The 18,893-nt window shown below is 44.6% G+C and overlaps 1 protein-coding gene across 1 annotated transcript in view; it reads left to right on the forward strand.

Annotated features, from left to right (window-relative positions):
• The window catches only part of RPAP2 (RNA polymerase II associated protein 2), a 91,802-nt gene extending 73,182 nt beyond the window's left edge, over nucleotides 1-18,620 (forward strand). Inside the window, exon 12 of the mRNA XM_044301409.1 lies at nucleotides 18,318-18,620. Within this exon, the coding sequence (XP_044157344.1) occupies nucleotides 18,318-18,477 (160 nt within the window). The 3' untranslated portion in view covers nucleotides 18,478-18,620. The remainder of the gene's footprint in view (nucleotides 1-18,317) is intronic.
• The last annotated feature ends 273 nt before the right edge of the window (nucleotides 18,621-18,893 follow it).

Genomic DNA, 18,893 nt, shown 5'->3' on the forward strand with positions numbered 1-18,893 from the left:
ACAAGGCACCTCCACAACACCCTGACGTGTTTCGCCCCAGTTTCCTCAGGGGAGACCCCCCCCCCCCCCCCCCCACTGAGGAGGCTGACGCGAAACACGTGTCGAGGTGTTGTGGAGGTACCTTTTTTTAATCCGGGTCTGTACACTTTGATACACGGTATGATTCATGAGGTACACCACATTGTGGTTTGATGTTTTTTTCATTTGTACCCCTTATTATTTGCGTGGTCTATTTATATACAGTACAGACCAAAAGTTTGGACACACCTTCTCATTCAAAGAGTTTTCTTTATTTTCATGACTATGAAAATTGTAGATTCACACTGAAGGCATCAAAACTATGAATTAACACATGTGGAATTATATACATAACAAAAAAGTGTGAAACAACTGAAAATGTCATATTCTAGGTTCTTCAAAGTAGCCACCTTTTGCTTTGATTACTGCTTTGCACACTCTTGGCATTCTCTTGATGAGCTTCAAGAGGTAGTCACCTGAAATGGTCTTCCAACAGTCTTGAAGGAGTTCCCAGAGATGCTTAGCACTTGTTGGCCCTTTTGCCTTCACTCTGCGGTCCAGCTCACCCCAAACCATCTCGATTAGGTTCAGGTCCGGTGACTGTGGAGGCCAGGTCATCTGGCGCAGCACCCCATCACTCTCCTTCATGGTCAAATAGCCCTTACACAGCCTGGAGGTGTGTTTGGGGTCATTGTACTGTTGAAAAATAAATGATGGTCCAACTAAACGCAAACCGGATGGAATAGCATGCCGCTGCAAGATGCTGTGGTAGCCATGCTGGTTCAGTATGCCTTCAATTTTGAATAAATTCCCAACAGTGTCACCAGCAAAGCACCCCACACCATCACACCTCCTCCATGCTTCACGGTGGGAACCAGGCATGTAGAGTCCATCTGTTCGCCTTTTCTGCGTCGCACAAAGACACGGTGGTTGGAACCAAAGTTCTCAAATTTGGACTCATCAGACCAAAGCACAGATTTCCACTGGTCTAATGTCCATTCCTTGTGTTCTTTAGCCCAAACAAGTCTCTTCTGCTTGTTGTCTGTCTGTCTACCATGAAGGCCTGATTCACACAGTCTCCTGTTAACAGTTGTTCTAGAGATGTGTCTGCTGCTAGAACTCTGTGTGGCATTGACCTGGTCTCTAATCTGAGCTGCTGTTAACCTGCGATTTCTGAGGCTGGTGACTCGGATGAACTTATCCTCCGCAGCAGAGGTGACTCTTGGTCTTCCTTTCCTGGGGCGGTCCGCATGTGAGCCAGTTTCTTTGTAGCGCTTGATGGTTTTTGTGACTGCACTTGGGGACACTTTCAAAGTTTTCCCAATTTTTGGGACCGACTGACCTTCATTTCTTAAAGTAATGATGGCCACTCGTTTTTCTTTACTTAGCTGCTTTTTTCTTGACATAATACAAATTCTAACAGTCTATTCAGTAGGACTATCAGCTGTGTATCCACCTGACTTCTCCACAACGCAACTGATGGTCCCAACCCCATTTATAAGGCAAGAAATCCCACTTATTAAACCTGACAGGGCACACCTGTAAAGTGAAAACCATTTCAGATGACTACCTCTTGAAGCTCATCAAGAGAATGCCAAGAGTGTGCAAAGCAGTCATCAAAGCAAAAGGTGGCTACTTTGAAGAACCTAGAATATGACATATTTTCAGTTGTTTCACACTTTTTTGTTATGTATATAATTCCACATGTGTTAATTCATAGTTTTGATGCCTTCAGTGTGAATCTACAATTTTCATAGTCATCAAAATAAAGAAAACTCTTTGAATGAGAAGGTGTGTCCAAACTTTTGGTCTGTACTGTATGACTATGGTTGGGCACATCCATGTGGTTTAGGATGTCAATACTTTCTTTACGTCGTCTTTCATGTTTGTTTTAGATGTTGGTCAATAAAGATATATACTTTTTGCATTATTTTGGTGAGCGGTGTGCTAATTTTGTTAGTTTGTCAGTGTTTGCTTTAACCATGCCCATGCAACATATCAAGACTGCTCCTTAATGGCACAGTCTTATAAGAGATATTGCCTAGTGTCTGTGTACTACGTGCTGTTCTTGTTGATATGCTGTAATACTGGGGTAATACCTTATTTATTTATTTTTTCACTTTTTTTTTTCCCCCTAAGCTATTTTTTCTGTTTGATCACCTGTAGATGCAAAAGATAGAGTTTCTGAGTAACTGTTGATTCAGCCATGGGCAGGAGTCGTTGCAAATCACAGATGGTGCATTTTAAGTTTTGACTGTCTGGCTCCTGCAGCTTGTTCTGGCGAAGACTCTGAAAATCTTTGTGTCTCTCGGAGATGTTAACAGTGAAAATATGAGTCCAGCCATCGAGAGCAGATGTGCAAGTAACTGCCACGTTCCTGACTACAAAGCAGTTTAACTTCCTACACTGAAACAATCCTGCATCTGCCATATGCTGCACTCCTCATTGCCGTGCAGGATGAGTCGCTGTGGACCTGCTACTGTGATTTCCATCTAAAATACACGTGTGTCACCTGCCGTTGACTTTGTATATGTGGTTTTACTCAATCATTAACCCAGTATCTGTCAACCAGGGATGTTACCATTAATGTGCTCATATTTCTGTTCTGTTTTGCTATATAAGTGATGTGCTGCGTGTTGCAGCAAGACCTGAGATGGGCCTGCTTACTTGGCACATGGAGATCTTTTAAAGGGGGGTTGTTTGAGAGGGGGAGATTAAATGGATCTGATAATTTTTTTTTAATTTTATTTTATTTTCCTTAAATGGCCCACTCTTCTCTTTAGGCTGTTTCTGATATTGCAGCTCAGCCCCATTATAGTGAATAAGCAAAACTAGAAACAGCCCTTGGATCTGAGTGGCCCTGTTACCTCTGAGACAACCTCTTTAAGGTCCAAGCCAGGTGACTACTTTGGCCACCCAATGGCCCAGGTTTAGGCCTCATGCACCCGGCCGTGCCCGTATTGTGGCCCGCAAACAATGGGTCCAAAATATACAGGCATCGGCCGTGTGCACATCACATAACGGATGCAGACCCATTCACTTTAATAGGTCCGCAATCCGGGAGATACGGTGCGCTGCAGAACGGGGGGCATGGATTGGAAGCACTACGGAGTGCTTCTGTGGGTTTCTTGTCCGTGCCTCCGCAAAGCAATGCACTACTTTTTTTGCAGTGCGGACCGCGGGATGCAGATCGCAGACTTCATTTAAGAAAATTGGTCAACAGACAGCGGCCGCACGGTCGTTGCCCATGCATTGCGGGCACAGTGGTGTGCATGAGGCCTTACTGATGTGTCTGCGCTAAAAATCTGTCTAATAAGTTGTACAATTTCAAGCAACTTGGGTTTCTAAGCTTTTTTCCAACACGGAGGCCTAGTGCGGGGGAGGGCTTAGCAGCAAGGGGTGGAACTTTGTTGGAAAGGGGCGGGGCATAGGATGTGCCAAAATTGCTCCACAATACTGGTGCAAAAATTTGTCTCAAAATAAGCCATCCAATAGTTGGTGCAGAGTTGGACACAAATGTCTGTCCCTGCACCAGATTTGTCATCCAGCCTGAGCCCCTGTGATAAATCTAGTGCTGGTCTGGACAGTCTGTCTAATTTTGTAGGATAAGTCAATCTGGGCCAATGTTTTTTGGATGAATTTCACTAGGACCGACCATCTAATGTGTATGGCTATGTCCGAACAGCAAATGTCAGGGGAAAGAAGGATCAGGCTGTTGGATTACAACATGTGTGAGCCTTCAGGAAGATAAGCCGCTACCAAAGCTGTCTGGCAGTGGCGTATTCCTTTCTCCATTGAAAACACATGTGCACTTGGTTGAGCCGAGCATGCATGTGTATAAGAGGGGGAGGGGTCAGAACTAGAAGGAATATACTGTATGTTAGGCACGCAGCTATTTTACACATGTACAATCCTATGGATTGGGTGAACTGCTACTGTGTGACATTTGGTATTAGTACAAAGATTCTTTAACCCATAACACATCAGCAACTGAATCAGGTGCCATCACTACTCATGAATTTAAAGGGGTTGTGTCAAGTTTTGAAGTTATCCCCTATCCACAGGAAAGGGGATCACTTACTGATTAGTGCCCTGTCATTCTATTTATTCTCTATGGGACGCCGGAAATATCCAAGCACTGGACTCTGCTGTCTCCGGTGGTCCCTTAGAGAATTAATGGCATGGCAAGGCACATGCTAGACCTGATGCCCTATGGGACCTCTGTTCTTGATACTGGTGGGGGTCCCAGGCACCGCATTAATCTGTAAGTTATCCCCTCTCCTCAGGGTTGACAACCAGGTTTTTTATTTTTTTTCTGGACAACTTTTCCCAAAATCATGGACAGCCAACCTTTTTTTTCAGGCAAATTGGAAAACCATAATGACTGATACAGAGTAAAAGTAATACATGCCTACAGCTCAATATACTGACTATCAGCATTTACTATGAGCTGTAAAGTGATGATAATTACCACCAGCATCCAAAAAATCGCAGACACATCTATTTTTTTTTTTTTTTTTACGGACACCGGAAAAGTCACATATTTTTACGGGCTGTCCAGACATTTCTGGACGGTTGGCAAACCTTTTAAGACCTTCTTGAATAGGCCACGTCTTCTGTTTGATTTTTCTCGCTCTTTGTGATTTATTATCGTAATATGGTGAAGTAAAGGTTATGTCCCCCTGGATGATTTACTTTAAATTGATTTCACTAAATATATTTAACACTTGCCGATATATTTAGTTATCATTAATGGTTGATTTACCTAGTTTATTGTTTTATATTTCATTCAGAAATATAGTGAAATAAATTACCTAATCTTCACTATGCTGCCCATTGAGACCCCTGAAGAAGCCAGAGATCTGGCGAAACATGTCGGGGGGACAGCAGTTTTAGTTTTTAAACTCAGCGCTTCATTCCACTGATAATTAGTCCCTAGTAGTCCGGCTGGCCTACTTTCTACTGTTAGCTCAGGGGTGTCAAACTCAAATTCATTGGGGGCCGCATCAGCATCCTCAAAGGGCCGGTTGTATCGGACTTATGGGGGATCTGTGGGTGACACTTATGGGGGATCTGCCCACCCCTAGGACCGCCCCCTAAAACCGCCCCTTTAGAGAACAGGGATGCAAGTAAAATTTGTGGGGGGCTATAAAAGTCCAGCCCAGCAAAGAAACCCCCCAGATGGGGATGGCACTGTTAATGGGGGATCTGGGGATGCCATCCACAGACCCCCCCCATCCTATAACAGTGCCATCCACAGACCCCCCCACCCCATAACAGTGCCATCCACAGACCCCCCACCCCATAACAGTGCCATCCACAGACCCCCCCCCCACCCCATAACAGTGCCATCCACAGACCCCCCACCCCATAACAGTGCCATCCACAGACCCCCCCCCCCACCCCATAACAGTGCCATCCACAGACCCCCCCACCCCATAACAGTGCCATCCACAGACCCCCCCACCCCATAACAGTGCCATCCACAGACCCCCCACCCCATAACAGTGCCATCCACAGACCCCCCACCCCAAAACAGTGCCATCCACAGATCCCCCACCCCATAAGTGCCATCCACAGACCCCCCACCCCATAACAGTGCCATCCACAGACCCCCCACCCCATAACAGTGCCATCCACAGACCCCCCCACCTCATAACGGTGCCATCCACAGACCCCCCCCCCATCCTATAACAGTGTCATCCACAGACCCCCCCACCCCATAACAGTGCCATCCACAGACCCCCCACCCAATAACAGTGCCATCCACAGACCCCCCACCCAATAACAGTGCCATCCACAGACCCCCCACCCAATAACAGTGCTATCCACAGACCCCCCACCCCATAACAGTGCCATCCACAGACCCCCCCCCTATTGCCGCTCCAGTACAGACTAGTTATAAAATGTGTACAATTAATAAGGATTCTATTCATGAGGCCCCCTCTGCAGTAGAACATTCAATATAGCCACATCCTACTCACAGGGCTGTTATCTTAATGCTGGCCGGCCGGGCAGACGAGCGGCAGCGTCACGACTGACGTCACATGCCTACGCCGCCTCCTTCATTCAGAACGTCAGTCGTGACGCTGCCGCTCGTCTGCCCGGCCGGCCAGCATTAAGATAACAGCCCTGTGAGTAGGATGTGGCTATATTGAATGTTCTACTGCAGAGGGGGCCTCATGAATAGAATCCTTATTAATTGTACACATTTTATAACTACTGGAGCTGGGGGCCGGAGCACAGTGAACGCACCGGCCCCCAGCTCCTCCTCCCAGTCCCCCCCCGCTGATACATCGCAGCCTGCAATGCTGGAGCATGGCAGGCTGCGATGTCAAAAGGTGGCGGAACGCCGTTCCGGTGCGTTCCGCCAGAAAAAAAGCCCTGCCGCTCATTATGCGATTTTTTTTTTTATCACTTCCTGCAGGGGCCGCCTGCAGGAAGTGATAATAAAAGGTGAAGGCTGGCGGCGGCGGCTACGCGGGCCACATGACGAGGTCTGCCACATGACGCGGGCCTTGTGTTTGACACCCGTGTACTAGACTGTCACTGCCGGGCCGCAAAGATATTCATTGCGGGCCGCATGCGGGCCAGTGCACAGGCTCTCCCACCTAATTCACTGAACATTTTCCATTTATCAGTGGAGTGGTAACTGTTTTTTTTAACCATTTTTGTTATTTTAGTTAGTTAATTACAATTAAATAAGTGTATCATGTTCACATTCAGTTTTTAACTCTAACACTAATAAAAGCAAAGTATTAATTCACACCTGGGGCAAGATAGGTTCAACGCCTGTTTAGGCATCTGTAAATAAAGTATCTAAAATAAACCTTACCCGGGTTCTGTCCCAATTTATATATTTATAATCTTCACTTGATCCATATAGTTATCCGTGTCAAAAGCTTGTCCTGTACTAGGCGCGCGGAGGGGCCCTGCCCTGTTATCACCCATACATATAAGTCATAAATATTTTATTGCAGCCTTCTGTTTATACTGCGTCGTTCTGCCCTATGTACCAACTGCTCGATTGCTCTATTCTATTAAATCATGCAAATGACCCTATTTATTGCACTATGGATTTGCATCGTATATAAAAAAAAAAAAAAAAAAAGAAATCCTCGTCATTTACGCTTTTATCTGGCAGATCTATGCTAATTAATTTGCCTTCGTTTACTTAAATTTAAGTATATATTTGTCCTCTTTTATAAAAACTATTACTGATGAAATCTAAAAATAAAGTAAAAGTTTCTAACATTTACATGAGTAGAGCCGACCCCGTAGTAGTACAGTGACTGCAGCCGGCACATTATCAATTATTACTAACAGATCAGTATTGAATGGTTGTTTTTACATATATGACAGTTTTTGGCTGTGGACCTACTATTGATGACGGTACAAAAGTTTACAGTAGGAATTACATCTCGCCATTACCCCTGCATAAACACAGAGTTAAAGGGGTCTTTCGCTTTTCCCTTATTAACCCACCCTCAGGATAGGTCATCAATATCAGATCAGCGGGAGTCCTAGCACCCCTCCCAATCAGCTGCATGAAGAGAACACCGCGCTCCTGCAAGCACTGCATTCCCTTCACTGTTTACCTGCTCGCCGTCGGCATTGCAGTGTAATTACAACTTCTCTGTCCCATTCACTTGAATGGGAAGGAGCAGTTTTAGTTACACTCTGTCCCATTCAAGTGAATGGGACAGAAGAACTATAATTACACCTGCTGCAATGTCTACAAGAGAACGCAGCCCTAGCACAAGCACTAGCACTGGTCAGCAGGGGTGTCGGGAGTTGGACCCCCGCCGATCTGATATTGATGACCTATCCTGAGGATAGGCCATCTATATGGGGGAAAGCTGAAAACCCTTTTAAATGATAAAATTCTGGCAGCCTGCATCTACCACTAGGGGGCAGTTGTCGCATACTGTTTATACGCTGCCTGAGAGCATAAATAAAACCGTATGCGGCAGACAGGTTCACTGTGTCTGTTTTGAAGACTTGGAGCTTCAATCACTATGAAGATATATAATCAGCAGCATATTTTGGCTTTATAATTATTGGCCCTACAAATGACAAAGTGGTGGAAAATGGACATTCAATTATAAACAGTTTTTTTAATTTCTAGACATTTAGTACTGGTACATAATTATTAAGTTTGCTTATTATTGATGTAACATAGTTTATAAGACCGAAAAAAAATACATCTGTCCATCTAGTTCAGCCTGTTATCCTGCAAGTTGATCCAGAGAAAGGCAAAAAAAAAAAGCCCCTGTGAGATAGAAGCCAATTTTTCGCATTTTAGGGGTCAAAATTCCTTCCCGACTCCAATAAGGCAATCAGAATAACTCCCTGGATCAACGACCCCTCTCTAGTAGCTATAGCCTGTAATATTATTACACTCCAGAAATACATCCAGGCCCCTCTTGAATTCCTTTATTGTACTCACTATCACCACCTCCTCAGGCAGAGAGTTCCATAGTCTCACTGCTCTTACCGTAAAGAATCCTCTATGTGTACAAACCTTTCCTCCAGACGCAGAGGATGTCCCCTCGTTACAGTCACAGTCCTGGAAATGAATAGATGATGGGATAGATCTCTGTACTGACCCCTGATATATTACACATAGTAATTAGATCTCTCCTCATCGTCTTTTTTCTAAAGCCAATAATAAATAATAATATCTCTGCCTTGTTTACAGGAGCCCAGAACTGTACACAGTACTCCATTTGTGGTCTGACTAGTGATTTGTAAAGTGGTAGGACTATGTTCTTATCACGGGCATCTATGCCCCTTTTGATGCAACCCATTATCTTATTGGCCTTGGCAGCAGCTGCCTGACACTGATTTCTGCAGCTTAGTTTGCTGTTCACTAAAATTGCTAAGTCCTTTTCCATGTCAGTGTAAGGCCGAATGCACACGGCCGTGTTTCGGGCTGGATTCCTGCTGAGAGCAGGAGCGCATAGCGTCATTGGTTGCTATGACGCCGTGCGCTCCCTGCTGCCGCCGCAATACAATAATACACTGGTATACCAGTGTATAACTGTACTGCGGCGGCAGCAGGGAGCGCAACCAATGACGCCGTGCTCTCCTGCTCTCAGCAGGAATCCAGCCCGTGGTTCCACGGACCGCTCACGGCCGTGTGCTTTCGGCCTTACCTAGTGTTTTGCCATTTAGTATGTACTGGTGACTTGCATTATTCCTTCCCATGTGCATAACTTTACATTTGTGTTAAACCTCATCTGCCACTTCTCTGTTCAAGCCTCCAATCTATCCAGATCCCTCTGTAGCTGTATACTGTCCTCTTCTGTGTTAATTACTTTACACAGTTTAGTGTCATCTGCAAAAATTGATATTTTACTATGCAAGCCTTCTACAAGATCATTAATAAAAATATTGAAGAAAATAGGGCCCAATACTGACCCCTGAGGTACCCCACTAGTGACAGTGACCCAATCTGAGTGTGTACCATTAATAACCACCCTCTGTTTTCTATCACTCAGCCAGTTACTTACCCACATACAGATGTTTTCTCCCAGTCCAAGCATTCTCATTTTATATACTAACCTTTTATGTGGTACAGTGTCAAATGCTTTGGAGAAGTCAAGATACACGACATCCATTGATTCGCCGCTGTCAAGTCTAGAACTTACCTCCTCATAGAAACTGATGAAATTAGTTTGTCACTTAAAGGGTTTCTACCACTTAGGTGTCACATATTTAGCTGTCAGACACTAGCGATCCGCTAGTGTCTGCTCTGGCCAACCATCCTAATATAATTGCTTTTGGGGCGGTGGTTTGGCTAAAAAAACTACTTTTATTAATATGCTAATGAGCCTCTAGGTGCTATGGGGGCGTCATTAGCACCTAGAGGCTCCGTCTTCCTTCAGAAACTGCCGCCGCCCAGCGCGTCCCTCCAGCCCGCCAATCTCCTGCTGAATGCGATCCTCCTTGTGAGCGCCTGTATTCGGCGCATGCGCAGTAAATGTCTGACAGCTTCCCTGCTCAGACATCTCCACTGCGCCTGTTCCTCGGAGCACTATGGCGTCATCGCGCAGGCGCAGTGGAGATGTCTGAGCAAGGAAGCGGTCAGACATTCACTGCGCATGCGCAGAATACATACGCTCACAAGGAGGATCGCATTCAGCAGGAGATGGGCGGGCTGGAGGGACGCGCTCGGCGGCGGCAGTTTCTGAAGGTAGACGGAGCCTCTAGGTGCTAATGACGCCCCCATAGCACCTAGAGGCTCATTAGCATATTAATAAAAGTAGTTTTTTTTAGCCAAACCACCGCCCCAAAAGCAATTATATTAGGATGGTTGGCCAGAGCAGACACTAGCGGATCGCTAGTGTCTGACAGCTAAATATGTGACACCTAAGTGGTAGAAACCCTTTAAAGGAATGTTAAAGGGGTTGTCTCATATACAGTAGCTAGGCTATTCCACCATTGTCAGATAGGTGCAGATCTCACCTCTGGGACCCACACCTATCTCCAGAACGGGCCAACCAAAGTGAATGAGAGATCACCTAGCATGTGCTGCCATCCTATATTAACTTCTATGGGAATTCCCAGTATAGCCGAGTGCTGGCACGACAATTTTCAGCAGTCCCATAGCGGTGAATGGAGAAGTGGCCGTTCATGTGCATTGCTCTCTCCAGTCACTTCTCTGTGACCTCTGAAAATAGCCATGCACGCTTGTGTGTGTGTCCCAGAGGTGGGGCCCGCACCTATCTGACTTTGGTGGCATATCCTAGCGATATGACACCAGTGTGGGAGATGACACAACCCCTTTAAGCACAGAAAATGTACAAAAAAATGAAACGGAACTTTATGCCCTCCATTCCCTTGGTCCTGTTTTGTCTCATATTGCAATTTCAATTAAGAAATGTATTAAAAAAATATTCTCTGTGTCCCATGAGCCCAGTCCTGCCCGCCTCCTCACTGTGTTGTGTCTGGCTGTAACACAACTGGCTGCACAAGGAGCCTCCCCTCCTCTGTCCTGTCTACAGTAGAAATATACCATTTTAATCCCTGGATCTTTGCTATGCCACACCCTTCAGTTAGCCACCCCACAAGATAGAGGACATCAGCAGGAGATAACCCCTGTGTCCTCCGCAGGTTTTCTACAAGATAGCTTGTGTCTGTATTCTGCAGAAAATGCAGCAGACAGGCAGTGAGCGCATCTGTAATTCTTGTTTTGACTTTTATCATTTATTTCTGGGTTTAGTGTTTTTTTGTTTGTTTTTTTTACCCGGCCACCTAAGTCACATTTTCTGTTTGATTGCTTTTTGACCATCCAAAGGTACAGCAACATTTACAGATTTTGGTTTTAAGTTTGTACATCTTTATGAAATGCATTTTGCTTAATCCGTTGGTGCACTTTTGTTGATGCTACATTAATAGGTTGCTCTTGCATAAGTAGCAGGTCACCAGTCAGCAGAACAAAGGGGCCAGCCTCCCCCACTGGAGCGCTGCCGCTCAGGCTATTCAAGGGAACAGTGCTGAGCATGGTTCAGCTGCAGTAATGCATACAGCCACATCCGCATAGCTGTTATTGGGGCAGGTAATGCAGTTAAGGGGCCTGTGGCAGACCCCCAGGATCATACATTGATGGCCTATACCGGTGATGGCTAACCTCTGGCACTCCAGCTGTGGGGAAACTACTAATCCCAGCATGCCCCATTCATTTCTATGGAGTGCTGAAAACAGCTAAGCAAGTGGGCATCTTAGGAGTTGTAGTTTTACCATAGCTGGAGTGCCGGAGGTTAGCCATCACAGCTCTCTTTGTTCTGCTGACCCTAAGGATATGCCATCAATATAAGGCTAGGTTCACACTAGCGCTAAAATCCATCGTATCCAGCATAGCTGGAAGGGGCCTGAGCACCTCCAGGGCCGATTAACTATAATGGGACCCGTCCTGTTTCCAGCATTAGCGCTGGTGCCTGCAGCAGTTTTCGTCCGGCTCAATCCTGGCTCTAATGCAGGCTCCCGTTATAGTTAAGGGGCTCTGGTGGGGAAAGGTAGCAATCAAGTATCCCGGATACGATTAACTTAAGGAGGCTTTTCCTCTGCAGGAATATTTTAGCTCTAGTGTGAAACTAGCCTTATATGTTGGAAAAAAAACTAAGTAAGTAGCGGAAATCGTCTGTTCTACAACGGCCTCTTTCTTTATCCACATGGCCCTAAACCATAAGTCCACTCCTCTAAACATTTGAAGGTCACTGGTGGAAAATTTTAAAGGTCATTTATGGTCCATTCCACATTGCAAACTGAGCAATTTTCATAAAAAGCGTATTTGGGTAATTTAGGGAACCTATTTTATTAGTAGCCCTTTGGGTCTATTTTTATGGGCCGATTGCACAGGGCAGCGATCAGGAACGAATGCTCATTGCTGGCTGGTTCAGCTGCACTTACATGGAACAGTCATCTCTTCTGTTGCAGAATGAATGATCACCACTGCGATCTTTTATCCCAATACAGATTTTTTGTCTGCCAGCAGCACATTCCTGCTCACATAGGGTGTTGTGCTGCCAAAAACGAAGATATTAAGTGTTGCATAGAAGATGCTATTTCCACTGCCTGTTTGTGGGTGATCAGTGGCACCTTTACATGGGGCAATTTTGAGAACATAGAAACAGAATGTGTCGGCAGATGAGAACCATTTGGCCCATCTACTCTGCCCAATATACTGAATACTATGGATAGCCCCTGGCCCTCTCTTGTATGAAGGATGGCCTTATGCCTATCCCATGCCCCGATAATTGGCCCTGTCCTCAGCCCAGGTAAAAGGGTCCTCATTGACTATATTCATTAACAATTAGACACTATGTAATAATTGGAGAATTGTCACGCTGATGGTAAGTTACATTACATGCACATTTCCAGTAAGCCTCTTGTGTACAGCTATCATCGTACAATTCATGTGTCCGTTAATTGAGAAATCAATGTAACAGAATTCTCATACTTGTGTTTTTCCTTCCGTTTCCAAAGATTAGCAATTCTTTTTTTTTTTTTGTGGTTGCAGAGATCTGTGTCTGGGAGTTGGTGTCAGTGGGGTTCACAATCTCACGAGTGATCTGTAATGCTGGGTTGTGATGGGAGGCTGTTTACATGTGCTCCACTCTGCAATTCTGATATCCTTGTCTCCAAAAGTACAGACTTAACCACACCGAGATCTCGCTCTCCCAGGACTTCCTCTCTACCCTTCCTGATCCCTCTATTATTGTCCAAATGCTTTGCGAGCACAATCCGCTTCCAGCCGAGATGCACATTTTCTACACCCCCCCCCCGTTGTCAGGGTATGACTTTATTCATATCTCACACTTACAATACATCACATCAGAAAATATATATCTTTTTTTTTTCTTATTACAAAGAGTAGAAGATCGGGCTATGACTGTAAAAGAGGCATCGCTCTTCAGATTGTGACCCCCTGCGTTCACTGTTGGGGGTTATGTAAGAGAAAGAACATCCATTCAAACCTAATACGTAGGCGCAGGACTTATCTTTTGAATATTTTAAGCAATCTGCTGCAATGTTACATCTTTAATCAGATACGCTCTCTGCGCTGCCTACAAACGCCAGCATTCTGCATTTCATTCAAAATGATAGATTTATTTTCTTGATTTTTTTTCTATCTTTAAAATATAGTAGTTCCCGATTTCCCAGGAACCTATATAATTACCCTAAAAACAAATTAGAGGCCCACAACCAATTACCTGTTAGTATTAGGATCACAACCATGTACCATGGAGTGAAGCACCTAATAGAACAGGCTCCGATTAAAGCGTACCTGTACCTAGATTATATCTGAACCCCAGTGCCGATTCATGTTACACATGGCCTACTGTAGCTCTTCTGCCAATTGTCTAAGGATAGCCTAACCCTATTTCTGATACTATATCACTGTGACGGCCAAGCTCTGGCACTCCAGCTGTGGTAAAACTATGACTCCCAAGATGTACACTTGCTTGGCTGTTCTCAGAACTCCATAAAAAAGAATGGAGCATGCTGGGAGTCGTAGTTTCACCACAGCTGGAGTGCCGGAGCTTAGCCATCACTGCATTTTATGTGGGAAGAGAGTTATCATCTGTGTTTGACCTACTGATGAGGCATTCTTTCTTGCCCATACGCATTCAATAGATGTCTCCCGATTCCCTCCCGGCTCCCGTATACACAATTCGCTTGGCCAAACGTGCCTCTGTATTCTATGGGGAGAGTGGAGAAATCTGCTGTCAGACACTTCTGGAGAACAAAAGGATTGGGTGAGAATATTCATTTCGCCCAGTCCTTGTCTCCTTCACCATCTGTTGGGTAAGAGTTGGGAGCTCCATGTACATAGGAGTGTGTTGCCCCAACCCGTTGGCCGACAAAGGACTCATTTGTGTGGCCAGGTTAGGCCCTGTTCTTGCTGTATATTTCCCAACATATCCATACGGCCACAGAGTGGTGTACACTGCCTTTTGGCCACAATCTGAAAATAATGTATACCATGTTGTATGCCTAACCCTTGACAGGTGAGTTTTTACTTGGCCACAGGTTACGACCATTTGGAACATCAGCTCCTAGGCCAGACAACCCCTTTAAATCTCTTCAGTCCTAAATATTTTCTTTCTAGAATTCCATGTTCCTTATATACCCGTATACTTATTACTGAAGTAATCTTAGCAGTGTCTGAGAGAAACCATGGAAGTGCCCTCACCACCCACCCTATGATGAAATGCAAAGTTCTGATTCTTTCTCCGTGGTTATTGATCCATCACTTCCCAGGAGTTCTGTCTATTCATATTTCATGTGCCCAGCGGCTGCGGCTGAAGTTAATGAAATAATAATTTCAGAAATCTTGCTGGAAGAATCACGATAGCGGAAATCTTGTCCTGGAACTAAATGTGAGGTCAGTTTGCCGCAGCAATAGCTCTAGAGCTGTGCTTCGGCAGATTTCATACTAAAGTCTTTTTACTACGACTTTTTGTCCTAAACCATAAATATTACATTCTCTCCACATCCGTAGATGGCGGAATGCAGTTTGTGTCTTGTGTATAAATGGCTTCTATGTGAAGAAAAGTTTGGGATAGTGAGTAGAGGATCTTAGCTATCAAAGGGGGAGGGGGGGGGGGCATGGCAGAAAAAAAACAGATCTCCATTCAACAATTTCAGATGCCAATGTAGTGGCATGGCGAACACACGTCAACGGATTGCTGCTCATATATAGGTCTTTGCTTTAGATACTGTATCTAGTCTAGACACACAGTGGTTTACTTTATCTAGATGTCCATATATAGTGGAGAACCTCCTCTCTGCATATGGATCCACAAAATACGGAATAAAAACGGATGTGTACATGGCACCATAGAAATGAACGGGACAGTGGCCATCCCCAATAAATGTGGAGAGCACACGGATGAAAAATACAGACATGTGCTTGGGTTCTTAAAGAGATTGTGCCGTAAACTACTTTTCACTAAAAGTGTATTTTCATTATTACTCTAACTCCCATTCCTCGTTTTATTTATTTATTTATTTTCTCAAATTTACATCATTTGCAGTTTTCTCTTATCCCCTGTGCTTGGATCCTACTTCCTGGTCTGTATGTATATAATCACACTCTGGATTGCAATATAAGAGAATCAGTGGAGCATGATGGGACAGATATACTAAGGTGTTGGCACTAGGGTTGTTTCGATACCAAAATTTTGATTTGGTTTCGGTACCATAAAAAAGTATTGCGATACTCGATACCATTCGATACCACGCAAAAAAAATAAAACGCCAAAAAATCTGCGTGCATTCTGCATTTTATGGAACGTCGGGCCCATAATCTAACAGTCCTATCCTATTTTTGGGGGGGCAAGGTGACTAAAAAAAATTGCAAATCGTACAGTATTTATTTTTTTATGTCATTTAAAAAAAATATTTTAATAGTTTGGACTTTTAGACATGGCGATATGTAATATGTTTATTTATTGTTTATATATTTTATATGTTAAATTGGGAAAGGGGGCGATTTATATTTAATAATTTGTTGTTGTTTTTTTTTACTTTTTTTTTATTTAATAACTATTGCCCTTAGGGGCTAGATCTCTTAATCCCTTGTCCTATTCACCCTAATAGATCTCTATTAGGGTTAATAGGACTTTACACTGTCCCTGCTGCCCTGTGCATAATGCACATAGCAGCAGGGAGCTTACCATGGCAGCCAGGGCTTCAGTAGCGTCCTGGCTGCCATGGTAACCGATCCGAGCCCCAGGATTACACTGCTGGGGCTCTGATCACAAGCTGCCACTGCCACCAATGAAGATGGGACTGCCACTAATGATTTTAATACTGGGGGGGCGCACTGCGCCACCAATGATTTTAATACTGGGGGGAGGAGGGCGCACTGCGCCACCAATGATAATTAACCTTTAATACAGATACAGGAGCCATCCGCCTCCTGTATTTCTATTAAAGGTTAATTATCATTGGTGGCACAGTGGCTGGCTGTGCTATGCTGGCTGCTTGACTCTGGGGAGGACACTCAGGAGGAGGCCGCTGCCGTTCGCTGAGCTCACTAGCTCAGACTGCGCAGCAGTGTATTCCCTACCCTGTCCCGCCTCCTGCTTTAATTAATAGCGTCACATTCATTGGTGGCAGTGGTGTGGGCAGCTTCAGAGCCTGCTCACTTAATTGGGCTCAGCCCGGCCGCGTCATAGGAGGGAGGGACTCCCTCCCTCCTTCTCAACTGTCTGCGCGTGCGCCGAGCGCCATAGGAGGAGGGTCTAGTATCGAAAAAATGAACATCCTGATACCGAATCGATACTGGCATTTAAAGTATCGATTGGGTATCGAAAGTTTGATACCCGAAACCTTCCTAGTTGGCACAGGCTTCTTAATATGTTTGGCACATTTTCTAGCAGTCCATGCTCCAGAATTTGAAATCTACGCCATCTATGATCTAGTGTAGACCTAAACTATAATTTATGCCAGTTTCTCGCATAAATTTATAGTAAATCCGGTTGGACTGGGGAGGCCACATACCCTGCTAAGCCATGCCTCCTTCTCTCATTACTTTTGAAAAGGCAAAACATTTTGCACAATTATGTCATGCTCCATGATGTGGAACTTTTTATGCTATAAAAGTGGTGTCAAAACTTTTACAAATTTTTAAGAGACTACAAGTTACTGTCATTTTGCTGCGGGTTATTTGTAGCAATGAGTACAGCATGTCATTGCAGCTCCAAAGTATGGGCACTTAAAGGGGTTCATAAAATGTGTTAAATCATAATAGAATCTGCAAACTTGCACGTTTTGTGAAGTACTTAGTCATGCGATGCACTGTGCAGATTCTTAAAGTGTAACCTTTAAAATAAATTTGAGCATATGTTACTTCTGCTGCAGCATTATGCATAAAGCAAACTTTAGTATCTTCTCATACCACTGTTTTCCTTGAGTATTTCCCTTAGTTATGGCTTTTTTGAACCCTACGATATGAGGATCTTCTCAAGATGGCTCCTCTGCCAGTTCTCTGAGGCCAAAACTGCTTTCCCTCACTTCCCATACACACTTGCTTTAGCCAGCGTCTTCCTACCAGCCAATCAGATTGGATTACTGAGAGACACGCCTCCTCACTCTGCATGCATGCAGTGTCTGTCTTTGGTTTACACTAAAGGGAAGACAGAAAAGCCCTAGCAATTGTCATTTAAGGGTCCAGTGGAAAGGGACAGGGGACATTAATGAAAGCTGTTATTATAAGGTATTTACAGATCTTTTGGCAATCGTTTACAGACTAACTCAGGTATACATGCCTAACAAATATGACAGTTACACTTTAACAACATCCATTGCCATCACATCAACAGTACCCATGATCCATGACGGAACGTCATCAGGGCACCTAGCCAAGGCCGTGTCTGCCCTAGTCGCGGCAGATCTGCCGCTGGACCAGGGTTGTCCTCAATGCGCCAGCTCCGCTCCGCTATTGAATTGTACTGCGCTTGCACCTGGAGCTTGGAGGATTCTGCATCCAATTAGCAGGATCTGCAGCACAGAGGTGGACTGAGAGGTCCTACAGCAGGCAGCGAAGCCTATAATACCACAAGGGTGATCATGCTGCAATGCCTTCCGCATAGCGGCAGAACAGGAATACTAGAGCATGGCAGACAGAAAAAAAAAAAAAGGTATGGATTATGATTTTAGCAGAATAAGGCAGTGGAAAGGAATCTAACTGTAGAATGCATTAGGTCCCGGAGAACCACTTTTAGTTCTAGAATATAAAGGAGACTTTCATCTATTTATGTTGTATTTTTCTTACTCTTTTACAGTTTATTACCCACAATGCCTCTTCACAAGGACTCCGAGCAGAATCCACTCTATACCCAGTTTGTATCCAAACTCTTAGAAGAATTGCACTTTCAAGAGGAAGACCTGGAATGCTTAAAAAGAAGCTTTGCCAGCCATACACTGTCATTATCTTCAGTTTAGTCTTGATGATCATGGAGTACAACGAAATGATTAAAGGGCATCTGTCAGCAGATTTGTCCCTATGACACCGGCTGACCTGTTACCTGTGCGCTTGGCAGCTGAAGGCATCTGTGTTGGTCCCATGTTCATATGTGCCCGCATTGCTGAGAAGAATGATGTTTTAATATATGCAAATGAGCCTCTAGGAGCAACAGGGGCGTTACCATTACACCTAGAAGCTCTTCTTTCTCTGCAAATGCTATGCCCTCTCCACTCTGACAAGGCCAGGCATGATGATGTTTTCACTGCCTGGTCCTGTCAATCAAAGGTCAGAGGGTGCAGTAGTTGCAGAGAGAGTAGAGCCTCTAGGTGTAATGGTAACGCCCCCGTTGCTCCTAGAGGCTCATTTGCATATATTAAAACATTGTTCTTCTCAG

Source organism: Bufo gargarizans, chromosome 7 (assembly GCF_014858855.1).
Source record: "Bufo gargarizans isolate SCDJY-AF-19 chromosome 7, ASM1485885v1, whole genome shotgun sequence".
Classification (NCBI taxonomy): Eukaryota; Metazoa; Chordata; class Amphibia; order Anura; family Bufonidae; genus Bufo; species Bufo gargarizans.